Below are 27,245 nucleotides of genomic sequence, written 5' to 3' on the forward strand. Positions count from 1 at the left end.
GGTCGCTCTTTATGTATAGCTCTCCAGCTAGGGGTCAACTTGCGTCAATTTTTGGGAATTTGGGATGAGCTTTTACCATAAGATCGGGCTGGGTTTGGGTTCCAATCTTTAGCAAAAGCTCAAGAGTTTAGGGCTGATTTTTTTATAGGTGAGTTGGGATCGATCACCGGACTCTTTACCGACTGAGCTAGAGGCAAAACCCTAAAACGCTCTTATTTTATAATAAACTATGTTATGTGAAATTACTAAACTTACCTTATAATCTATACTAATTCATACAAAACACATGTTGGGGCATTTTTTTTTTTGCAGGTTACTGCATTGTAATCTGATTTTCAGACATGCCCGAACATGTATTGTTAATTTTTTGAATTCTAATCCATTTACAGTTCTATGGTTTCTTCCCGTATTTTTACCCAACAATTTCTGGAGGTTTCTCTACTGTTTCTTTTGTACTTGTGTATTTTCTTTCATTTTCTTGCTCTATTGTGACTTGGTGGTCACGGGTTCGTGTCATGGAAACAGCCTCTCTGCAAAATAAGGTTAAGCTGCATACATCTAACCCTCCCCAGACCTCACAATGGCGGGTTGCATCGTGCATTGGGCCGCCCTTTTTTTTATTTAAAGTTTAACACACTGTTATATTGCGCTAATATGCCCTGTTACCTCAAGTGAAATGCGCTCCACCAGCTTCTCTTCCACCAATTTCGCCCCATCTAAAAAAGTGGAATGAGAAGGGTTGAAGGACCGCAAATTTCACCTTGCCTAAAAAAGAAATTCTTTATTTTTATAAGTATTCTTTATCATCGATAAAATCATTATCACATAATAATTGACAATATAGAATAGAAGCTCATATTACAATAGAAGTAGATAGCCAGCCAATCCTACAACTGACTAGTCAATCAATAGACATTGAAAGAAGAAGATTTTACATCACCGTATGAAATATATAAAAAGATGAGCAGAGCCTCAATTGGTTATCTTCCCCCACACCTCATAAAGCTCTGAAATCCCATTTTTTTCGTTTTAACTGTAAATACAATTCTGATCTCCTGAGAATGAAAAACTAAGTCAAGGGCCACGGTACTTGCGAAAACACAGACAACCCTGAGGCTGATCGCCCGGGATCATTCCCCCGCCCTTTGAAGTATCAATGGCCTCCAACATGGTAACCACCTCATCCATCTCCGGCCGTTTGTCTGGGTTTGCATCCCAGCATTTTTTCATTACATTCGCCAGAGCGCTCGGGCAACAACGAGGTAGCTCAGGCCTCAAATTCTGCAGTTTTCATGCAGATTGGTGAATTTTAACATATCATGCTTTCTTATCATAGCAGTTTAAGGGGAAGTATAAATGATTAAAAAAACACCAACTCTAACAGCTTAAGCTGTTGGTGTAATTGGTTGTTTCACATGGTATCAGGGAGTGTTGAAGTATAAATGATTGAAAAAACTATGTACCTGCCGGACAACTGCGGACGTCACCTCTGAGAAGCTGAGATCAGGATATGGCATATCACAACAGTATATCTCCCACAAGCAGATGCCGAAACTGTACACATCACATTTTCTGTTATAAGGGCTGCCATTGAGGACCTGTAATCCATCTGTCGGCCTGAGTCATTGATGATTCGGTAAAATAAACGAGGATGCAGTGTATAAAAGATATATATATATATATATATATATATATATATATAAATGCGTAATGAGTAATAATATATAAATGCGTAATGAGTTGCAAATAGACAAGAATTCTAGAATATGTAAGACATTGCATCTTAAATTTATCGCAGATGCATAAATTCAAAAAGTTTAACTAAGAGAAGCAGAAAACTAGTAAATCATTTTGTTGAAATTTCAGGGAAGGGAAGGCACAAAGGGATCAATCGATGACCAGAATTATAAAAAATTTATTGACAGATGAAGTGTCATGAAGTGTCTCACTGAGGATACTATCATGGGCAGACCTCATTATCCTATGGTTCAAATATCAAGCGTGCTAGCAACAGCTCCGAGTTTCCACCAATCAAAACACATTCAGAGCATCACTTTCGGGAAAAAAAAAACAGAATCATAGGAGATATCCATAGAGATGAAGACCAGTTAGAATCGATCACACTATAGGTTGAATTAGTACAACAAAGAGGAGCCACCATAAAGGGCGACTAAATCAGTGGCTCTGAAGGTGCTTTGGGCCTGGAACATTTTATTGTATTTGCATGGGTAAATGTCAAACACATTGGTCGTGTGAACATTTTCATGGTCAGAATTGGGGTTTCCCTATGCTAGTCTGAGAGTTCACACTGTTTCAAATTTTCTTATAATGCCATCTCATATAGTGTTGATACTGACACTGGTAAATTAGTCTAATATCTCTGTGGCTCTGGTCATGAAACCATACTTCAGTCCAAACATCCAGTCTGGGGGATACACTTCAATTCCCAGAAGTCCAAACCACATTAAACAAGATCCTCTATCTTTTTGTACAATGTACAAGTTCCAAGTTAATAGGCCAGATATGATACTGAATAATCTTTATGGAGTCCCGGCCCTCCATAAGTCAGCAGTGACAACCTCCTCCAAATGGGTTGTTTAAACTTAATTTCGATGGGTCGAGTATAGGTAACCCGGGATGCAAGGGGGGAAGTCTCTTGGTCTTTTTCAGGTCCTGTAGGAGCAGAGGATGCTAGTGAGGCGGAGGTTAAGGCTGCTCATCACGGGATTATCTCAGTGGAGAGGAACAGCTTAGATCGATTGATAGTGGAGGGAGACTCCCTTAATGTAATAAAATGGCTTAAAGGTTCCTTAGTCTCTCCGTGGAGGTTCACTCACCTTTTTGACAAGATCAGGGATAGATTGGCAGGCTCCTCTACTATTTTTGTTCATGTTAGAAGATCAGCAAATGAGATGGCAGATAGTCTGGCAAGGGAAGGAGTGTCCATGCAGGCATTACAGATGTTTGGTTTTTTGCCCCCTTACGAGTTTCCTGGGTTGTACATTGATTTTATTTTCTTTGCGTTTCTGTAATCTGTTCTTTTCAGGTGGACTTTCTTGGTCTCCCCTTTTCTATTAATGAAATGCTCTTATCATTCAAAAAAAAAAAAAAAGCATGCATGCTCCAGCATATTATTGTTTGATGAGTGTGAGTACAAGTTTATAGACAATAAAACCATCGGACGTATGAAATGACCTCACAGTGTGCAGCAGCAACTCCCTCCTAGTGCATGACCAATTTTATTGAAAATGTATACTTCGTATGGAGGTAACATTTTTCATTATAGAAAATACTCAGTTTGTAAGCGTATACTTCTAATGGAGGTAACTGATTTTTCATTGTAGAAATTACTCACCAGAGAACCAATGTTGCAGCTAATGACAAGTGTAGAATTAACCATTATAATTAGATTCTAGAATTCATTTGTAAGACCAAGAAAAACAAAACCAAACAGCCCAACAAAAACAAAACTAGATTCTAGTGGATGAGAAATGTTACTAAACAAAATGAGCTCGCACTGCGAGTAAATGATCAAATCTTCTCTTTTTATTAACTGTGCATGTATTCCTTTATTATATATATACATAGATAGAGCACATAATACAACTCAACTACAGTATAGAGATAATCATGCAAAACTAGAATTACAGTCCCTTCAAGGCTGTATGCCTGAATAAACAAAGGATGAGATCATCCTTGCACCATGTCAAATTTAACAATGGCTGCCAAATACGATGAAAGACCACCTTGAAGAAAACAGGTTAAAAAAAAAGAAGAAAAAGAAAAACAGCAGCCACGAACACACTGCGTTAGAAAATGCTAAAGTAAAAGAAGATAAATGGGACACTGGAGGAAACATACTATAGCATTGCACAATGCATGAAAAAAAAATGCATTAAAACTTTCTTAGAATTGAAGTCAGCAATCGAGAAGAAGAGAAATCAGGAAGGTGCTAAATATAAGTCAAAAGAAATTAAAAAAAAATCTTACTGATCAAGAAATAAATTTTATTTAGAAGCGATTGTGTACCTCAGGTGCCATGTAACCAAGGGTTCCTGTCTCACCGGTCATGTCATTTGGGTTTTGGGCCTCAACACGAGCAACCCCAAAGTCAGCAATTTTAACAGTACGTGTCTTATCCAGAAGCATATTCTCTGTCTTTACATCTCTATGAACAATCTTCTTGGAGTGAAGATAACTCAACCTAAAAATAAAGAAACAAGTGTTTAGCTTGAAAAGAGCTACATGCAGCTCTAATAGATTATGGACCACAAGTTTTCTTGAAATTGCCACATTCTAACATATTTATGAAAAAAATAATGAAAGCAGCCTTGCATGAAAGTAAATATAGAGCTGGTAGATGAGCTTGACCCACCCTCTTGCAAGATCCAAAGCTAATTGGACCACGATTTTGAAAGCCAGCTTCCTTCTCCGATTTTTTATAAGGTATGATTTTAGTGCACCCCCAGGAAGGTACTCAACGACAACACAACAAATATTACTAGGCATGCCCATATGACCGTTATCTGTTTGTATATTGAGCTCGGGTGTGCCCATCGTAGCCCCTATGAACTGCAAAGGAAGTTCAGAATGAACGTTAAGATCACAACCATTCAAACAATATTAAGAAATAATAAACATCAAACATCAAGAGGGTAAAATGAAAAAACGTAAGAAATGCCAGTTTCCACAGCATATTAGATATCCTTCAGCAAGAACAAATCCTAGAAAATGGATTAACCAACTGGATCCAAGTAATAGAGATAAATTTAGATTGAAATGAAGATATTTATATGAAAGTTCATATAGCCAAACCCAGCCTTGACAGTTGACACACATTTTTAACTAAGAATCTGCTGTCATTGGCTTCCTTTTCTAAACATGTGAAAAAGCAAAACATAAGTCTTAAGGATGCTGTAAAAAAATGAAATATCGGGTTGAGCCCATAGATCGGTTGAATGGTGCTGAATATGACAACATTGAGGTCCCTGTTTTAGTCATAGCTTACCTATGATATATGTATGTACAATGTTTTGAAAATCGGAATCGAATCGTAAATCGTTAATAGCTCCCTATATAAGAATATGTTCATAAGAATGGCTTATCAATCCTTTGTTTCAGAATTTCTTCTAAGAGATCCTTTTATTTCTTCAGTTCCTATTACATGGCTCCCTCTATAGTAAATGTCCACTATGTTCATAAGAATATGACTTATCATACATGAGGTTCCCATCTTCTTTTTTTTCAGATTGGCTTCTTTAAGGTTGCCATTGCATAACCTCAAAGAGATCCTTTTATTTAGTAGAACCAAGAGGAGCCACACCAATAAGGGCGACCAAATCAGTGGCTCTGAAAGTGCCTTGGGGTTGGAAAAATACAAGGGCCTAGTAACAGCTGGCTAACTAAATTTCAAAATTATGCTTAATTTCTCTAACAAATTGGCAATTCACGAACGCACATGTGGTTGGGGTGAAACAATACGGAAACCATCCAAATGAATCAGCTTCTATATCAATCCAAATAAGAAAAACAAGTCTGTAATCATCTAATTTTAGTAATTTATTTAAACGGTTCTTTTAATTGCTTGGTGTCTTGCATGAAACACTAGAGTTTTTTTCAGTTCCAAGTAAACTCAAAACGAATATTTTTCTGACCAATCTAGATGTGCAAGGGATGGAATGGATAAGCAGCAATCAAGTTTTTCAGTTACATCAGTTACAGAAACACGCATTTAGAATGTAATGCCATTTGAAACGGAAAAGAATGAGTGGCAATATATTTTTTTAAGAAAAAAAATGACCAGCAACATAGAAAGATATATACCACATATTTACAAAGAATGGGCAGCAACATAGAAAGATTTATACCACATATTTACAAAATTTATCAATGAATCCAAAGCATTCTGGCTGATGAAGATCCTAAAAACTGCCAATGGTTCTCCCATTGGTAAAATCTTGGTCAAATGCTAAAGAAACTCAAAAAATCAGCCAATTTAATCAAAACTCAGGTTGAGTTATATCCCCCTCAAACCTGCAAGCCCCATCTTCCATTACACTCTCCACTCTTAACCTCCATACACCATTCAAAAAAAAAAAAAAAAAAAAAAAACTCAGGTTGAGTCAAAGAAACTAGAATTTTCAAAAGCCCAAGAGAAAATTGAGTACCAAAGGAATTTAAGTCTTTATTGTACTCAGCCTTAGTTTTAAGTTAGAATCAAACTAGTTCAATCACTCAGTATGAACCTGTAAACCTTAACTTCGACAATGTCAACATGGACAAATAGAATCCCTATATCAGCAGCAACTGTGTGACTCTGCTACTTATCATGTGTAACCAATTCCCAAGGGATAAAATGGAAAAATTGCAAGTCCACAAGGGATAAAATGGAAAAATTGCACATCCACAAAATGAAATGTTACCTTAGTTACATTAGGATGATCAAGCTTATGCCAAACAATGACTTCTTGGGTAAAAGCTGCCCGAAGTGATGCAATTTCAGATTCTGTCCTTTGTCCCTCTTCCCCCCAGTCGAGTAGCTTAACTAAAAATAAGAAAAAAGACGGCGATCTACTGTTAGTAAAATCTAAAATTATAGAGTTCTGTTTCAACAAATAAGAGAAATTTGCACTTCATGCATTGTAAAAGCTATCTATTCATACTAATCAAACAGAAAAGAAGAGGAAGAGGAAAAAAGAGAAATACCACCAGATTTCTACACATGTATAGCTGAAAAATCATGAAAGAAAAAAAACAACCACCAAACTAAGTGACCGTGTGCTGGCTGGCAGACGGTTTATGTAGTATCTCTATTTCTAATCTATTGTACGCAAAATTACAAACATTTGCCAAAGCCCCCAGGAATTTCCTGGCAAATTTTTTATGTTTTCTTGGGTTTATATCTGGAAAAATAAATACCATTAAAAATCTGGAAAAATAAACAATATTAGATTCTTTCGCTTTAGTTTTTGTTTCTTATGTTTTCATTTATTATTTTTTGAAATGAAATCTTTTTATTTAATATTAAAACCTTAGTAAAAAAAGGCTTTTTTTCAATGGCGAGTAAAAGAAAAAGGGAAATAAAATAAGGGCGATGATATTGTCACCCCCCCTGCGTACGCATTCGCCCCCCTTATTAATGCTTTTTGACGTCAAATCAAGCCAAAAGGGGAGCGAATGCGTAATTTAGGGGGGGTGACAATATCATCGCCCTAAAATAAATAATAAAAATATATTTTTTCTTATAGTGGGTACTTATCAGAATTTTCTCTTTAATCAAAATATCGTGCATTCCCAGTAGGTTGGAAAAAATGGAGATATTAAGCATATACAACAATAAAAAATGATACCAGCAAAGAAATGCATTCAGTAACATACCAACCTGAAAAAAGTCATGGTTAAAGAATGATGATAGACAAGAGAACCAAAGAAAAATTCAAGCTTTAGGATAAAACCAGGCATAAATTGCAATGCAATTTCTAGCTTAAAAAAAATACATAATAAATTGGAACTTCAAAGTAGAGCGCAGCTGTCATTCAGGGTATTTGATCAATAACTAGAAGTTCAGGGAGAATGAAGTTCTGTTTTCTTTCTTCTTTGTTAGGAAAGCAGAGAATGGACCCACAACCTCAAGATTGAGGCAAAAAGTCCAAATGAGCAACATCCATATCCCCAAAATGAAGATTACGTTTTTGTGGAAGCATACTAGCGCAGCATGCATTGCCTTCTCCCCAAAACACAAATTAAGATTTAAGACGAGTGTAGAAAACCCATACTAGAAAGAACTTTACCATGCCTAGAACAATAGGTCCAAACCAAAGTGGCTGATATTATGGAATTGGTAGGAAAGTTTGAACTGAGGTTGATGAGAGTGCTTCAATTTCAATGGGGGCACATTCTAGGAATTTGGTAGGACTATCAATACCAAGTACTCTAAAAAGTTGACATGTAATCCACACAAGGTTAGTGGATGTTTCAATCTTAATAGAAGCATCTTAGGGGACAAGTTGACCATAGACTGGTAATTACAACACAAGTTTCAATCTTAATGGGAAATGGGTTTCAGGTTCAGTTCTAACGGGCTTCATCGGTTAAAAAAGGAAGGTTTATTCAAATCCCCTGATTCTAATGAAACCTTAAATAGGTAAAATAAAATGACTGAAAAAAGAATTCCAGTGCAACAATGGTTAGAACACCCTAAATGAACGCTATCACATCATTCAAATGTTTCAGTAACCACCAATACCAAAGAAGCTTAGACAGACCTTATATTAAATTAAGTAACCACCAATACATAAGAAGTTTAAACAGAACTCATAGTTTTAGACACCATAGTTGCCTGAAATTCTAAATGAAGAGCCTTGGTAAATTCAAAGGAAATGAAGACGTCATGGCCAAATCAAAAAATTTCAAAGAATAAAAACCATCAGCATTGGAAATAAGATTTCAATCACAACTTGGACATAAACTGCAGTTAAAAAGCACATGCAATCATTCATAAACTGCTTTTAAGACGCAAATTAAATCATCATGATTGCTTGTCAGCTTGCTCAATCCACATAAGTATCAAGACTAATCTCTGACTGAATATAAGTCAGTTGAATGCCACAGAAGCCTAAGAAATGCTTTATTGACAAGTTGAATTTCTGGGTAAGTTTGAGTAACATGCTTTATTGATTAAGAGAGTACCTAAAAAAATTGAATCTAATTAAATACCAATGCTACATTTGAACAAGATCAAACGACCAGTTTACATCAACCAAGTGGATAATGAGTATGATGGGACTTAGTTTCAAGTCTAGTCATCTCTTTTTTTTCTTCTTAGACCTCCATATAGATCAGTTTTCCTTTTTGACTTTTCACTGTGCAACGCCTTTCTATAACTAATCTAACCTAGATACCAACACAAAGTACGAATTAATATACAGTTGGGATCACATGAAAATCAAGAAAAGCAAACCAACACAACAGTGTTACAGAAATCCCGTGAGAGTCACGGATTTCCTCAGGTTTACATTCATGTGGAACAACACAACCTACCATCAAAATGATATAAAGAGAAAAAGACTAGCCACTTACCAAAAAGAAAAAAAGAAAGAAAAATGATCAAAGAGAAGGAAAAAGTAAATCAATATAGTCCTAATTCCATAAACTATATGAATGACTAAACGATGGCAAAGACAAAGCAACCCAATAAAGCTTTTTATACATCACAAGAACATATGAAAGCCCACCTATCCTTATGCTAACAATTGAAGATTTTTAACTGGATCAACAAGAAAAAATAACCCTTTTTCTAAATCAAAACATATGTACACCATGATGGGCAGAAGAAAAAGAAAGACCCAATTGAGTGTCTCTTCAGAAAATGATACAGAAGTTAAATGGAAAAAACCCAAGATGAGTGAGTAACCCCACTGAGAAAAGGGAACAATCCAAAAAGAAAAAAAAGGAAATAAATGGGTATTGAAGAAAACCTAAATGGGTATCCCAAAACAAAGAAATAGAAATCAAAATCCAAATAGAAATAGAAGAAGTGGGAGAAACCAAGTGGGTATCAGAAAAACCCTAAAAAAAGCCATGCAAAAAGGGAAAGAGAAGATTAAAAAATAAACAAGTGGGTATTATTCCAAAACATTAACCAAAGAAATCAAAGAAGAAAAGAAACAAAGGAAAAAGAAAATATATCCTCACCAGCAACATCTTGGCCATCATAAATCCCTCTATGAACAGTACCAAAGGTTCCTCGAGCAATAACACTCTTAATAACCAATTTAGTAGGATCAATCTCCCACTCCTCCCTCGAAACCCTCTCTTTCTCATCTCCTTTTTTCTTCTCAATCGTTCTTACTCGGCTTAGATGCCTCTCTAACTGCTCATCCAAGCTCTTCAGATCGATCTGATCTGCCCTCACAAACCCATCATTATTTTCCTTCATTTTTTTTTATTTTTTTTTTCAATTCTCACAGCAAAAACAGTACTTTTGGTTGTAGAAATTAGAAAAGAGTCGGTGGGTTTTGATTGCCTATACGGAATTCTTCTTCTTCTTCACTTTCTGTGTGTGTATTCATACCTATGGGCACATGGATTGCCTGAACACAACGTGTGTCTCTGACCCACCTAGCTCCTCTCCTCTCTTTTTTAAATATCTTGGGTCTCCTCTCCTTTTTGTTTTTTTAACTCCTCTCTCTCATTGAATTACTTGGTTCACGATCGAATGGATCAATGTACTTTCCTTTACCACAAGGCCAAAGTATAAATACACCCAATCAGTTGATATTGGAGGAAGTTCGATACTAGGATAACTAAAATGATCTTATATAGGGTTAGGGTTAGGAGTGTTGGGGTAATGTACTTGCTTTCTTTCTTTTAGAAAAGGATTCTCTTGCTTATAATATCCATATTTAATATGGGAAATTATGTTTCTTTCCCCTTTTGTTTATCTTTTTTTCATGAATTTATATGGTGAACGCCCGTGCATGAACGTGCAGCCCAAAAAAAAAGCCATGGGGCCCACATTGTTTGGGTGATCTAAACCATTCATTTGTTGGGTCATGATGTAGATATCGTGTAACCAGCTTCTCCATAGGATGATCCTAACCTTTTGATTTGTCGAGGTTTAAAATGGCAGTCAAGGTATAAAAATCTCCGTGGATCAGGGGATAGGATCGGAGGGATATGATCATCCTATGGAGAAGATTTTCTGGTGCACACGCTATCTACATCAGGGCCCAAGAATGGTTTAGATCACCCAAACAATGTGGGCCCATTGTATTCTTGGCACGGTCATCCACCATATAATTTTTATATCTTTTTCTTCATGCAAATTTTTCTTTTTTTATTTATTTTTTATAACAGTACTACAAATCAAGCTTAGAAGAAGGAGTGTCTGTGTCTTGCTTATATCATTTAATAAGAGCAATAATAATATGGGAAATGATATTTTTAACCCCTCTTGTTTGTCTTTTCTTGAAAATGAAGAAAAGCAAACAAGAGGAGGTGGAAATGTAGCCAATTTTAGGAGAATCTAACAAGAGAGGGTGGAAATATCATTTTCCTAATAATATATTATTTTAACATTAGTACATTCTATTAGTTGAAGACAATTGTTAAGAACCCATTAGATCTAAGACCGGCAATTAGAGAAGCATACATGGGCCGATTACATGTTAATAGTCATGAACATGGTTGGTGGGCCCAAACCCTCCAACCAAATGGCATTCCCCACCATTCGATCGTTGACTGGCCTTATCAAATTGTGATCATGGTGATCTTACAATGAACGTTGGATCGTTTAGTTATTAGAACACATTTGAATCTTTTAAAGAGGAACTATATACTTTGACATGTATTCATCTAAGATTTCTTGTTAGATGCAGTGATTGGGTCCACCTACATGATGCCTAAATAATCTGTGATCTCAAAGGAATTCAAGAGGTCTTGATTGAAGTAATTGAATCAGATGGTTTAGATAATCCGGTGAGTGCTATTTTTTAGGTACGACATCTTCATAGTAAGGCCCACCAGATGAATGGTACCGATCGTATTGACATCAGGTTGGTGGGTGCATCTCAGGAGTATGGTTTCGGTACATCTGGTAGTAACATTACCCTTTTAAAAATGATTAAAACCCTATTTATTAGTCAACAATCATGGGAAAACTACATTATATTCGGTAATTTGACCGTGAACATTTTGATGTGTGCCAACAATAAAATCTTAGTTTAGTTGTGGCCATAAAAAAGGAAATAAGGAGGGGGCTACCTTGTGAAATAAGGGGGAAACAATAAAAGTGTATGAAAATGTCAAATAGGGGGTAAGGTGACTACTAAACTTGGGTTTGGGAGCTTTCATCAATATTGAAAAATATTCAAGAGTTTTGATCAATAGAGAAACCTTTTGGGTTTTTAATTTTGACAAGTTTCCCTTACTTGACAAGGCCTATCGTCATGAAATAAATGTTATCTTTCGATTGGATGGGACTTGAGACAGTGCCACCATGTGACTATGTTGTATGCCTTTTCCATTGCCAGCATCAAGTCACTTCTTCTACATGGTTTTGCCGATATTGGTTAGTTTCATCACATGTATACCATAGAGAGAGAGAGAGAGAGAGATGACAGGAACCTTCTTGTAAGGTCAGTACAAGGGAAGTACCTTTTGGCCTTGGTATTGAGTGAACTGTTTTGAGCCAGAACAAACTGCATTGCCTTGCTGTGGCTCTTCCTAAGAATGAGTGAAATGGGAAGTGGGGAAGTAACAAAATTCCAATTCTCTCTCACATGTTAGTTGTAGATTAAACCCTTGACTTTGTGCCTCATGAAACACCAACACATACATCAAAGATGTACCATTAAAGGAGCTTCAAAAGTTGTATGTGATGCTGAAGAAGATAAGCACAACTGTGTTGAGGGGCTTGTGTTTTTGTTTGATTTGGGGGAATTGTCATTCCAGGTGTGCTTTTTTATTAGAAAGATATTGCTAGACTAGAAATGTTATCCTAGGAGAAAGAGGCCGGTTTGACTAAGCTAAATGCATTTATATTGAATGAAGGAGCTTAAGGACGTCACTGTCTCAAAGTTAATTAAATCCTTTTCTTATTTGACCAGGAAGAGGCAGGTTAAAACCAATTCAGACCCTAAGATAGTCACTGGAATTGGGTATCACCTACCATTCCCAACTGTCAAATACTTGAGAAAAAATTGAAAAATAACTATGGGGGGAATGAAACACGAGGTCACATGTTGCAGTATGCAGAAAATAGTGCTAATCTTGCTTGGTTTATGAATAGGATCACTACTAGAACCATTAATTAGTAAATTAGTACAATGGTGTCTACAAGATCAAGTCAATTACATAAGCTACAACAAAGTATGAGCCCATCAGGAGACATAGAAGCGCATGCGCATACACGCATATGTTGAAGATTTTCAAAGAAAAAGTCTTTTTAAAAATGATTTTCAAAATAAAAATTTATTTTAAACGCAGGTGTTTTTTGTTTAAAACGAAATCAAAGAATCAAAGCTTTGTTAACAATTGTTAAAGAAGAGATAAAAGCAAAGAAGCAAAAAATCCAAAGAACACAAAGTAATGAGAGAAAATCGTTTCTCTTTTGTGAATATTTTAAGCATAACTATTACACAACAACCATTTTTTCTCTTCATTCATGTTCTCTACTCTATCTTTGTACAACCAAGTAAGCCTCCCCTTCTTTCTATGGAGCAAATCATGGGTTTTGGAATTTAGCTCCTCATCTATTCCCTTGCATTCTCTCTTTGTTAGGTCTATAACTATATAAAATTGGCAATAATACTAAGAGATCCATTTATCTAAGAGTTCCAATGAGACGCAGTGTTTGGGTCCACCCAGATGATGTAAAATGATTTGCCTTGTTCACCTGGTGGTGGGCCCACCTTGGATATATGATAACACCAAAAATCACTTCAATCCAACAATCCTAGCCTTTCGATCAGTAGCCACTGTATGGATGCATAAGATAAGAAAGAGCAACAGTCTAGATTCATTGAGCAAAAGCCCAGTCGAATCATTATGTTTTTTTCATTTGGAGCGACTTTTGCACTACATCTTCATGGCGGAGCCCATCAGATGGGTTGCCCAAACTACTGGGGGTGTAATTTGGGTCAAGTCCGGTTGAGCTTTTGCTAAAAAATGAATTGGAATCAACCCGAAACCCACCTGATTTTATGGTAAAAGCTCAACCGACAATTCCAAAAATCGCCCCGGGTTGCACCCGTAGCCCAAACAATGCAGTTCATGGGAAACTCTGGTAACTAGATCATATCATTTCCCAAACAAAACAAAAGCCAGATAAATATCCTGAAATCTACTTTTTTATTTTTTATGACATAGCATACTCTATCCTGAAATCTACTTATTATTGTCTTTTTTATGATTCCTCGAGAATGGTCGTGAAGGAGTAGTTATCTACTAATCTTATCTAGGAAAGATAATGCTAGTCAAGAAATATCATCTTATATGTAAAGAAGTTGACTTGAAATGCATTCATTTTCAAAGCAAAGTTTAGATATTATAATTAAGAGAAAGCACACAACTATGCGTCATGATCCATACCAGTGAGTAGAAGAACTGAGGCCTCTTTTCATGCCAGTATAAATTATTTGCGTTTATCTTGTATAGGGCTGGCAATTTCACCCGTTAAAACAGGGATCCGCCAGGGGCGGGGATTCCCCGACTTGGAGCGGGAACGGGGGCGGGGATGGACCCGCCCCGTTTTAATATGCAAGCCATTATCAATATCCTCTTATTTTAGTATTGTTTTAGTGTTTTTTAAGTTAACAGTAAATATTTTTAAGCTAGTAATATTGGCATCATCATATTTTGATAAGTGCATGAACACAGCTTGTCTTTTTCTTTTTTTGGGGTGTTAAAAAGCTTTTTTGAGGTGAGGATTTTTGTGTGAGGCGGGGATGGGGATTCCCCGCCATCCCCGAAGCGGGGACGGGGAATGCAACATCCGCCCCCGTTGCCGGCCCTAATCTTGTACGCATATACAAAATAGTGATTATAAATAGTTGTATGACTTTTGCGAGGGACCATCACTGCAGAAGGCATTTAGCGGGCCGGCTGTTGCATGAGAGAGAAGCCACATAGGCTCACTTTTCCAGCCAGCCCGAGAAATGCCTTTTGTGATGGTCCCTAGCAAATCCCTAGTTGTAGTTATGCCTTAGTTAATGGCTTCCAAAATGTTCTCAGTGTCCCATTTACAAATAAGATTAACTTAAAAATTTAAAATAATCTTAACATGCAAATAATGGCAATGTGCAAACAATGGCCAGTTTGGCAATCCAACTATAATTAAGCTTCTATTATGGTAGGTAAGTTTGGCTTAGGTAAATTAATACAAGGTTAGAGAGAGATCTTAATCTCCCAAAAAATATATGCAGCCAACAAAAAGATGAGACACATACAAGTGACAAAAAACACACAAGAAGGAAAATAAGAGTTTCCCAAAAGCCCAATATGTGGCTTGTGTATAGGTCTCACCACATCAAGGATCTTCGAAATACCCCATAGAAGCAATTCTAAAAGTTTCCTCTTTTTGTTTGTTTTTTGACCTTTTTTTTTTTTTTTTGGCTGAGAATGACTTTATTTTTCATGAAAAGACAAACAAAAGAGGTGAGAATTCAACTATTTTTAGGAAAAGAAGGGGAAGGTGTAGTAGAAATATCATTTCCCTAATATAATAAGTCAAAGGATTTAGCTGGATCACTGACTAATTCTGTGGCTCGCAGGGCCTCTTCAAACTCCATATTTTCCCTTTTTACTGTCTAATTAAAAGGAGATTCACATGTGATGGACAACATTTAGGAGTGCTAATGATTCCACCCATGTCTTGGTCACGATCTCTTTGGATAGCGGTTTAGATCATGCTTTCTGTGTCTGGTCACGATATCCATTTCAAATCCTAGAGAGTATTGAAGCACCATCGAAACTAAAAGTGGGAAAATAAAATATTATTTGTTGTTTTGAAGATGGTTTTTTAATGTTACAATAATACCTAAGAAAATACTGCGCTGTAGCATAGGGAGCTTAACTGCGCTTTAGTGGTTTATAAAGCCTCCCATTGGTTCGAATAGCGGGTTCACCACAAGAAAGGAACCAATGTGAGGCTTTATAAACCACTAAAGCGCAGTTAAGCTCCCTGCACTGCTTTTAGTATTTTAAGAGCTGTCAAAAGGTTATTACAGTTTACAAAAAGCTCCCACAAGCCCATTAAAAAAGAAAAGACAAGCTAGAACTGTGCAAATACAAAAAGGTGGTTCTGCTTATATCATTTCCCTTTCAAAATTATGAAAATATCTTTTGTGAATAAAAATATGAAAGGTAATTTTGTACATTGGAGTCTTCAATTCAGACCTAAGATGTTCTATTGGATTTTATGCAAATGTCTGGTTCATTATCTAAAATAATTTCAGACCTTAGAATATGGATCCAATCCACAGAGATCAGATCCAATTGTTATGCTCAAATCCTGTCCATTGAAGTTTGGATCCATCTTGACACCCCTAAAGAGAATTACCCAACTAAGTAATGACTACTAGTGATATTTCATCTCTTTTCGCCCCTTTTCTAGAAAGGACGAACAAAAAAATCAACTCAATTTATAGTCTAACGAGGAATGATAGAATGAAAGGCGCCCTTGCAAAAATCAGCTCCAAGGGCGCCCCTGTTGGTGGATTTTTGCAAAGTTAACACGTTTTTCACTTTTTTAAGCGTATTCCACTTTTCTCGGTGCTTCACTTTGCAAAAATCCACCAATAGGAGCGCCGTTGAAGCTGATTTTTGCAAGGGCGCCCTTTATTCCATCATTCCCCTAGTCTAATTGATGATTTTATAGATATATCTGTCACTTTATGATATGGAGGCACTACAAAGAAGTTTTAAGAGTCACGAAGAAAGCTTTAGGCTAATATTGGTCATGAGTTGAGAAGGGGAGTTCAACTAACCAACCTCCCATTGTTCTGTCAAAATTCTTTATGCAAAATGAGCCTAATTTTTTCATAGAATGATAAATTCACCCCCCTTTATTCCGCTGCCGCAGTACAAGTGGGCTGTCCCGGCGAAGAAAGCGGGGCGAATTTATCACTTTACATTTTTCCCATTCCCACTTATTCACCAGTTCCAATCAGAGTGACCACAATTTCAATACGTCTCGCGAGCCACCGTTGTATTTTCCATGTGACAAGATTAACCAATCTTTACCGCGTATAATTTATGGAGGGAAAGAGAGTAGATATTGAGAACAACAACAAATAGAAACAGGGAGATTTTTAGATAATGGCCATTTTTACATCCTTTTCTTCCCCACCAAAACCCTCTCTTTCTGCTAACCTTCACCCCATCTCCACACTCTCCAAAACCTCAATCTCTCTCCTACCCAAAACCCATTTTACCCTTAATCAAAAGAATGGTAGAGTTTTTAATGAGAATTTGAGTAGGGTTGTGTTGGTTAGGTCTTACATGGAGAAACCCAATTCAATGGCAAGTTTTGCTAATAAGGTTATTGGGTCTCTCCCTGTTATAGGCCTAATCGCGAGGATTTTTAGTGATGAGGGAGGTGTTGGAGGAGATATACCTGATTTTGCTGAGTTTAGAAGGAGGGTAGGGAAGAAATGCAGTGTCAGTGATTCTAGGGCTTTCTATGAATTCCAAGAGCGGCGTGGCCGGGTGAGATTAGACCTCTTGAATTGTGTTTTCTTAGCTTTCGAAGATAACCCATTGATTGTTTTTTTTTTCTGAATTAAATTGAATTTTTATCATTGTGGAATGAACTGTAAATTTGGTAATTATTTGTCTGCTTTTTTAGAGTTTGCAGAAGGGAAATGATATCAGCAAAACCATGTTTTAATAATTGCACAAATTCAATTTGTCTTTACTTTTTTAATTGGCTTGTGGGTGTTTTTTGGGAACTGTAATAACATTTGAGAACTTTTTAAATGATTAAAGACAAGATGAGTTAGCACAATTATCAAAACATGGTTGTTCTGTATGCATTGAAACACACTGGGGTCTTTGTGAATTTGAATAGTGCTGGGGATATAACTTAGTCTTAGACCTTTTATTTTCTCTTTCGTTTTTGTTGAATTTGTTGTCCTGAGTGTATGCAATACAAAATTTCTAGTTGTCTTGAGTGATGTAATACAAACAAATTAAGCAATGCAATGAAATGGCGATACAATACAATCCGAAATTTAATCAACTACAATAGTCACCATAAGCCTGACCTTGTTGTCATGCGATCCAACCAATCGATAGATCTAGTTGCAATGGATGAAGAGAATTTTAAACAAAAGAAATAAATAAAGTTTTAGAAGTTAGAACACTTATCTGATCCGATTTGAGTGTTTGAATGCTCTCTCCTTAAGTCAAAACCATCCCCTTTCTGATCGTAATCGTAGTGCAAATAGGGTGTAGTTGTGTGAAATCTCCAGGATGAAACAGATCCCCGACAGAGTGTACTCACGGACCGTCGATCCACAAACTCAACGTATAGTCATTGCCCAAACAAAGTAACATTGAAAACAAGAAGAAATAGTAAAAACAGAAAGCTTGAACAAAGAAGAGACTGTTTGGTATATCTTAAAGTGGAGACCGGTCTGTCTAATGTAAGAAATCCTAGTCTGCTATCTTCTCATTCATGGCAATCAAGAGGGAAACTTTCATTAGTTGCCCAATGAGAGCATTAAATATGACCACTAATTATCAATCAATCTAATTAGTGAATGAATCATAATAAGCAAAACCAAAACAGTCATTATTATGGTTAGTATTGTAATTTTTCATGGAAAAAGCTATTAAGAGATAAACAAATTAAACTCGTGTTTTGGGCGCAGAAGGGAACACACACACACACACACACACACACACACACACATTTTTTTAGAAGTGTCACACACATGCACACGCACACACACACACACATGGCCGTCCATGCCTCTGCCCGGTTCGGCGCGGTTACAGCAAAGAATTTCCTCTCTCTCTCTCTCTCTCTCTCTCTCTCTCTTCATTAGATCCCTAGCCTTTAGAAAACAACATCCACTTATAAATGTGGTGGAAGTTTTCTCCCCAAGCAACGTTGGACTAAACTTTTGCATACCCAGCACAAGTTGCCTTTGCTTTTGGAGGGAAATGAATTTTTTTAAAACATATGTTTTTGACTTTAAAACTTGTTTTAGAAGCTTTAAAACCAACAGAATTTTGATTCTATGAAATGGACTGTGGTTTTATCATTTTTTGTTTCGCTCTAACAAAATTGCCATCACTGCTACATGTGCAATTATTGGTATTTGCATAATCACTGGTTTTGCAACTATACCGCCATTTCAATTATTTCGGCATCTTTATGCATTTAACATCATTTTTGTCAGCTTTGATTTTCTTAACTGAATATATGAACTTTAAGATGTTGGATTTCTTTACTTTATCAATGCATTTTTTTCTTTCCTGCCCATGTAGTTTCTTTTTGAATTTTATTTAGTTGGTTTCATTACTTGCCGATTATGTCATTATTCTGTATATTTCTATTAATTTGAAATTTTTGTTTCCTTATCTTTTTGGCATTCATGAATTCGTGAACTTTTTTCTGTTTATGCTAATGAAACATTTTTATTTTATTTACTGAAGAATTTAATGCCATCTGTTCTCTAGGATCATGAATTCCTATCAATGAACATTACTTACAATCCCAACCTTTGATGGAAAACAACCTGTACTTTTTCTCAAATAAATTTGGGAGTATGGGAACCAATTTCATAAAAACTTAAACTTCTTTTGCTGAAACCAAATTTTGTTAGTCTATAACTTAGTGTATGTGAAACCGAGTTATGCTAGTCTGTAACTTAGTTTATGTTTTTGGTTAGGCAGGGGATCCTTTGTATGTACTTCTTTGCTGTTGGCTGGCTGCTGTTGGTGCTGGTCTTTTGAAGTCTGAGGATATTCTAGAAGGGGTGGCAAATCTTCGAGTTTCCAATGACATTGAATTTGAAGAACAGAATTTTTTTGCTATCATGACTGAGGCAAAAGAGGTCAGTAGCTATTATGAAATTTTATTCCTTCGAACTTTTAACAGACTTGCTATTATTTTACCATACATTCTTACCTCCCACTAGCACTATTCAGGTTGTCAATCTGCTGTTTTAATCCTCCACGTTTCCCTGCCTTTCCTATTTTGTTATTTATTCATGTCTAGAAACTCAGAATCTAGAAGCGGACACTTGTCTTAATTGCGTTAGAAATTCATCTTTTTTGAGATGGTAAATAAAAATAAAAAAAATGAAGAAGAGATTACAAATTACAAAGGGACAGAGATTGCCACACATAATGAGAATTCCTAACAACTCCTCAATTAGGAAAAGTGTTCGCAATCTCATTACCATTATGAAGAACATGAGAAAAACAAAAAGCATTAGAAGTACAAATCTTCAATTTCTCATCTGTTGATAATGGGAAGTGTCAAAGGCCAGTGATGTAACAATATGCAAGTGCGTAAGCCGTCGGATCACCACGAAGATCGGATTGTGTAATTTATATGCATCCCGGGTCGTGAGTGGTATCCCTCATGGCTAGTTGCTGCATACCCTTTCGTAAAGCACAAAATCTAAAAAAGGGATTTTGATGTGCCATGTGGCAAGCAGATATGTTGCAAAGGGGTATGACATGGCGTAAAAAGAACGTGAGATATGTAAGGAATTTTGTGGGCTTAGGCACGTTGTGTGAAAGCCGATGTGGCAAGAAGGGAGCGTTCAGAAGCTTCAGTTTCTAGAGTCTATTAGAAAAGTGTAATGTGTGTGCATGTGCGTGTGTGGGTGTGTGTGGGTATGGAGGGTTGTGCTCTTGAATGGGACTTTTAGGGAAGTGATAAATCCGTCCCTTTTGATTACTTGGGACACCCAGCAGCAGGGTATCAATGACTGCAGAGGGGCTTACTTCACGTCAGAAGGATTCAGTGGGGCTGATTGCCACGTACTTTGATGCTGGGTGTCCCAAGTAATCAAAAGGGGCAGATTTATCATTTCCCGACTTTTAGTGTGATTAGGGGGGAGCACTTCATTCTTGAAGATTTAAGAGGTTGGAAAAACATGAATTTGTGCATTCATTAATCATCCTGAGCATTGTGCATCATAATCATTTTTACAGTTCATTTGATCTCTTTGTTCTTACATACCTGCCAGCTCGAATTTGCATAACTGATAGTTCTCTAATAAAGATCTTTATTAAGCTGGTCAAAAGGAAAACACCTCCATTACATTAGAGTCCTTCCTACGAAGCAGACCTAAAAAATAAAACACTAAATCCCTCATATGGTTCCTAAACACATCGTCAATACCTATTGGACCTGGGTTGCAAAAAGATACACCATCAAAGTTAAACTTTTGGGTGATAGGAGGCAGAGGGGATCACCTAGCTTTCTTCTTGACCTTCACATCTTTATCCTAAATGATCTCCATTGTTGACAAAGGTCTTGGATAGACTACCCCTTAAAGTTCTCATCCACAATGGCCCTCAAGAAATATGAGATTTTTAATCTCACCAACCAATCGAACAAACAAGCTTTCTTTTATTCTAAAAAGTTGGCATATTCTTTTTGTCTATGCTTTAGCCTACACTTTGAATTTATTGTTGACACACGTGTCTTGCCGTGTCTGACACGGCACGCATGTCCACACGTGTCAACACTCATTTGGACACTTTTAAATGTACTGCTAGAAGTGTTAGACTTAATGTGGGCCCGTGGACACATTTTTGTACCATGTAAAGGGTGACATTGTGTTTTATTATTGAATCTTGTGTTTACATCTTTTACTATTAACTCTTCTTTTATTATAAACTCTTATTTTAAGTATCCTTTAACTAATATTTGCTGTTATATCCCCTCTCCTAAACATAAAACCCCAAGCAAACTCTTATTCAAATAGCATATTCATTGTATCATATTGGTCTCCCTTTTTCATTGTATGTTGGAGACGGGTTGAGTAGTAGTGGAGGTATCCTCAAGAGCTATTTGAGAGAATTTAGATGGGCATTCCCGTGCCCCATCGATAAGAAGGATCAGAACTTATTAGTACGGCTCATCATGGAAAAGGGGATGAATTGGCCAAACAAGGTGTATTGCTGGACTCGGTGCGGATTATTATTCCGAAGTATGTAATGGGGAATGGGGGATAGGTAATGCCCTCTTGGGGACATCTTGTAATGGTATCACATTTTATATCATTGTAATGTATTCGGGCAGGATTATTTGATGCCCTCTTGGGGACATCTTATCCCCTGGTTGGTTCTTTTTTGGTTAGTAGAAGTCATTTTTCAAAAAAAAAGAAATAAGTACGGCTCATCATGGAGGGTGACTTCTTTTTTTTTGTTTTGAAAATTGACATATATATATATATATATATATAGCAGAAGAGAAAAGAAGAGAATTTTTTGAAAATTCTATGAGAATTACACATCACTTTTTTTGACTTTTTTTAACAAATGCACCCATTCAACTCACATATTTTTAATCCTACCCCTTCCTTTATGCTTTTTAACAAAGGCACCCATTAAAGCCACATAATTTCAATCTTACCCGCCTCCTTTAAGGTTTTTTAATAAAAATCCTATAGGGTGATCTTAACCATCCGATTTAAGAGGCATTATGGAAACCTCTATAGATTGGAGGGCTAGGATCAGCCTATGGAAATGATTTTTGGGGCACAACCTATTTATGTTGTGTTCCATCAAATGGACAGTTTGGATCAACCTATGACGTGGCCCCGTACAGTTCTTTGTCGGCCCGTGCATCGCACGGGGTTTTTTACTAGTGTGTGTGTGTGTGTGTGTGTATTCATAATAGCATATATACAGAGATTGGGGACAAGTAGCCCCACCCCATTACAAAGAAAGAAACCCAAACCCAAAAACCAAAAAATTCTAAAAAAAACCCCATGATATGTTGCCCCAACCTTACAATCCAAAGTTGGAGATAAGGGTAGAAGTTGACCCGATACGCGAAAGGCCAATGTCTCTCAAGCACACGAGCAATTACAGAACCCTCTTCCCACCATCATATTTGATACGTCATCCCAATCAAGAAGAGACAAAAATTACCAATCCAAGGGACAAACCAACACCCCTAAGCAGCGAAGGACCAAGGTCACTCTTTTTTTAAAAAAATTGACAAATATATTCATACCAGCAAAATTTACAATGGGGACTAGTAGTCCCACCAGATTTGCATAGTATGAATTGCCCATGGGCATTCTCCTTGGCACAAAAGGAAATCCCATTACCCATTACATTACCCAATAGCCTCAATCAAGGTTTTAAATCTCGGTTTCGGCTTCGGTCATCAGCGAAACCGAAACATTTTGGTACGAAATCTTGTAAAATAAGAGAAGCGAAGTTTCCGAAATTTCAGGCGAAATTTTGTACTTTCCGACTCTCTGTGAAACGAAATTCCAAGTGAAATTTCGGAAATTTCCGAAACGTTTCGACCGAAATTTTTTACGTTTCTGAAACTCTGTGCATTTCGTTTCGTTTTCTACCGAAACCGAAATATTTCGGCCAAAACAAAACATTTCGGCCGAAATTTAAAACCATGGCCTCAATTGTATCAAATCCAACAAAAAGTGCCATATTGTGGGGCCCACCAAGTCAATATCGTGACTTGCCACGTCATACAGACTTCACGACATTCCGAATTTGATTTTCAAAAATCCTGCTCGAAGACCCAGAGCTATCGTGCGCCCCTAATCGTGCACGATAGCCAACCACTCAACAACATCGTCGGATATCCGGCGACCTCCTTCTCGTACCACCACCAAACACCGGCGGGTCATCCTCCTCGCCGCCGACCACCTTCTTCTCCACAGCACCACCTCCAGTCCCTCCTTCATCTCCTCAACAAAAGTCTTCTCTGCCGAGGGAGTTTCAGCCACCACCACTTACGATCTTGACTCCGAAGACCACAACCTCCTACAGCCAAACCCATCAACCCCATTGCTAAATCCGGCAATCCACAGCCAAACCCAGCAACCCCATTGCTAAATCCGGCAATCCACAGCCTCCTAGATCCTCCACGGCCTCCAGATCCGATAATCCATGGCCTCCACGACCTCGCTCCACCTATAGCCGGCCTTCCACTGCTCCAGGTCCAGCAACCCACGGCCTCCGGCAACCTCCACAGTTTTCCTCGGCTCCAGGTCCAGCTTCACGGCCTCCGCGGCTCCAGATCCGGCCTCCACGGCTCCAGATCCGGCCTCCACGGCTTTAGATCTAGCCACCATAGAAGAGCCATACTCCAGTTCTGGGCCTTCTGGCCTCCACGGTTCCAGATCTGGCCTCCATGGCTAGACCTGGCAAACGGGTGGGCTGGGCCGGGTTTCACCCGACCCGTAGGGGTCTGGGTCATACGGGCCAGGAAAAAAATGACCCGAAATTTACGGGTCACTACTTGGTGAACCTGGACCCCACCCGCACGGGCCGGGTTGACCTGCGGGTCACCCGTTTTTTTAAAAAGAATTTTGGTTTTAAAACCTCTTTGGCACGTTTTATAAAGCATAGGAAGAAGGCTAAAAACCTCTTTGGCATGTCCTGAAAAATGAAAACCAGCATCTCACCTCCTTCTAACCTGGTTTCCTCCCTAAAAAGCTGGTTTGCGGTTTACAAGAGAAATTGCCAATATTGGAAAGAGAAAAGTAAAGGCGAATCCTTATTTTGAAAAGAGAAATCGCCAATATCTCTCTTTTATTGTAATAAATCATGGAATACTTGGAAACAGAAAAGTGAAGGCCCTGTGCGTTTTACACGAAAATAATACCAAATGTTTGGTAAAAAGAGGACAACTGTAGAATACTAAACGTTTAGTAATATTGTAGTGACAACTGTTTGTCAACGAAAATAATTACTTTCTTGTGGGTTTTTGTAGGCTGTAGAAACATATTCAATATAGAAGTTTGGAAAGTTTCTGTTCTGGTACGGTGTTTCCTTCCACTTCACGCTAAAACAATGTAAAAAAGCGACTAGTTTGCCAGGCTGGCCTCCTTGAGTAACCAATAGTAGACCGTGTATTCTCAACTGACACTAACATTCCTTAAACGCTAAACGTAAAAGAAATATTCCGCTTTTTAATGGGCACTTGTGGGTCCACCTGGCCCATACCAGTTTTGACGGGCCGGATGGACCCGCGGGTCAAATTGAAACGGATCACTACTTTGGGACCCGGACCCTGAAATTACGGGCGGGCCGGGTCGACCCGCGGGTCCGGGTCACTTCTTGCCAGGTCTATCCACGGCTCATCTTTTGCCAGCAATGGGGAGAGACGAGAAAGAGGGGGCGAAACTCAAAAAATACAGAGGAAGAGAGGGAGACGAGAGAGGGCCAGCAATGGGGAGAGACGAGAAAGAGAGGGTGAGACTCAAAAAATACAGAGAGAGAGAGAGAGAGAGAGAGAGAGAGAGAGAGAGAGAGAGAGAGAGAGAGAGCGCTTCAAATCGCCTTTTTTTCGTGCTGTCAAGGCTCCTCAAAGGATAAAAAATTCGTTAACCTCATCAATTGCAATTTACACCTAAGAGCGGAGCTCGAAGGACCAAGGTCCCTCAATCACACTCTGTTAATGCTAATATGTCATCCTTGTCCCATCAGCACCCAATCCTAAACATAGGTACAAAAACCATCATAGCAAGCTCACAACTACTTCCCAATCAAAACTTCCTAAAAACTCTATTTACAACCAGGACAAACCTCTTTATATCGACAGGGCCTTAAGCTCCCTGCTACCTTTACTCGGTATCTTCCCTTTCTTTTTTCCACCAGCATCACGCTTCTCAATATCGAAGAACTTTCTCTTAGTTTTTCCCACATTTTCTTCATATCCAATTTCCAGCTTACTTCCCATTTTCGCCATTTCCTCAAACTCTTCTAATCGCACCTTATCTTCCTCCTCCAAAAACTCTTTATCCCCCTCCACCGATTCGTGATCAGCCCTAATAAGACAAGATGTAATGTTGACACTAAGCTCAGCATCCGTATAGTCACGAGCAAGCCCAGATTCACGTTCTAACTCAGACTACTATCCACAAGCGCCTTTCCACGCAGGTCCTCGGAGCTCTCTTTCTTCAGCTTCTCTCCTGCCATTGACTCACTCAACCTTATCAGATGTTTGCGAGCGACAATTGCTATCCTTCAGAGATTCTGGACGTGATTGAGGGTCATAATACGGGTCTACGACACATTTGACATTTGACTCATTATGAGGAGGATGGACTCGCCTTGCCCGTTCTGGAATTGATAGAGATGGGATTTCTCTCTTTGAATTGAGGAGCGATCGGATGTAGGTCAAGCTAAATGCTTTTTGATACTGACTTGGAAGATTTTCCTTCCATTCTTTTAAAAGTAATGAATAAAACAACATTTGGTTGATTATTAGATTTCAAGCAAGCAACCCCTAGTGATGTATCGATAAGTTCATCCTTTGACTTAAGGTTGCTTGACTTCTACTGCCCTTTTCATATGCATTTCTTACAGTGTCAAGGTCCCCAAGGATACATCATGGGATGACCACTGTTCATCGACACCCTCTAGTTCATTCCAAAGCTTTTTTATTCTCGCTCATTATTCAGTCCATAAACCCATGTGAGGACCCAACTGGTACAGTCCCACACTTATGAATTTGACAGAAACTGATAACTTACGCACCACCATTATCACTCGACATTGAACTTAGTCCTCAGAGCATGTCATGATTCTGTACAAGTTGCAGGTGGTGATTCCCGCTCTTCATTTTTTTCTTCTCCATAAAATGCCTGATTATGATGCTAATGTATGACATTCCAAGTCACTTGCTTCAAATTATTTTCTGATATGTAGAATTCATAAGGTCAACTATTAATCAGAGTTATAGACTAATGCATTGGTGGTCAGTGGTCACTAGTTTAGCAAAGAAAGAATCTGTATATCATAAAGAGAGTGTCCGTAGGAATTGTTGGCTGAATTAATTGTCTGTTTTTTTTAGAGTTTGTCAGCTGCATATTTCTTTTCCTAGGGAGTAGTTTACTGAAGAGTGACTTTCTAATCTTATCTTTAGTACCATGTTCTTACATTTTGCACGGTCAGAAGTGATTAAAGAGATCCTTACTTGACAAAAACCACATTCTAGTGCAGAGGCGAGCAAAGCTAAATGTCCCAACCCCAGAAATTCCCACGGAGATTCGAGCAGAGAAGGCTCTTGAAGCTATTTATGTCTGTTGCTTTGGTAGGGATCCCATAGAAGAAGAAGATGAAAGGTTACTCTGTATCATGCTTAATGCTGTTTTCCGTTCTGTTGGGAAATCTGAGATGGAGAGGATTGTCAAAGCCAAGGCAAAGCAAATAGCTGAAGGCGGGTTAGAAAATTCTCCAGAACCAAAGGCTTTATCCAAAGAAGCCGTGAAGCTACAAATGAAGGATCTCCAGTTTCTGAAACAGAACACTGAAACTTAAGCTCACATCCTTCTCTTTGTTGTAAGCAACTCGTTGTTTTTGAATTGAAAGGCAAATTTACAGGAATTTTATTGTTTCATCATGTGATGACATGACTGGAGATTAACAAGTGGTGTTACTCTCCGTGCATAGTACCATGGTTTCAAATTTCGGTTTCGGAATGCGTTTCGGTCCTCCTCACTGAAACCGAGGCTGAAATTTTTAGATTTCGAATGAAATCTAACGAAATCACATAAAGCAATATTTTA

At 37.9% G+C, this 27,245-nt stretch overlaps 2 protein-coding genes across 2 annotated transcripts; one reads left to right on the plus strand and one right to left on the minus strand.

Moving 5' to 3' along the window:
• Positions 1-818: 818 nt before the first annotated feature.
• Positions 819-10,297, minus strand: LOC143854545 (serine/threonine-protein kinase 52-like). Its single transcript, XM_077364569.1, has 6 exons — positions 9,694-10,297; positions 6,423-6,544; positions 4,376-4,572; positions 4,030-4,204; positions 1,464-1,598; positions 819-1,281 (listed from the first exon to the last, which is right to left on the minus strand). Exons 1-6 carry the CDS (start codon positions 9,935-9,937, stop codon positions 1,075-1,077), a joined length of 1,080 nt encoding a protein of 359 aa, XP_077220684.1. The 5' UTR covers positions 9,938-10,297; the 3' UTR covers positions 819-1,074.
• Positions 10,298-16,759: 6,462 nt separating this feature from the next.
• PDE329 (calcium homeostasis regulator) lies at positions 16,760-27,076 on the plus strand. Its single transcript, XM_077365194.1, has 3 exons — positions 16,760-17,208; positions 19,401-19,565; positions 26,680-27,076. The coding sequence occupies exons 1-3, from the start codon at positions 16,819-16,821 to the stop codon at positions 26,995-26,997; spliced, it is 873 nt and encodes a 290-aa protein (XP_077221309.1). The 5' UTR covers positions 16,760-16,818; the 3' UTR covers positions 26,998-27,076.
• The last annotated feature ends 169 nt before the right edge of the window (positions 27,077-27,245 follow it).

The sequence above is a fragment of the Tasmannia lanceolata genome, unplaced genomic scaffold (genome assembly GCF_043159265.1).
Source record: "Tasmannia lanceolata isolate RefF3 unplaced genomic scaffold, GAP_Taslan_0.1 ptg000020l, whole genome shotgun sequence".
Classification (NCBI taxonomy): domain Eukaryota; kingdom Viridiplantae; phylum Streptophyta; class Magnoliopsida; order Canellales; family Winteraceae; genus Tasmannia; species Tasmannia lanceolata.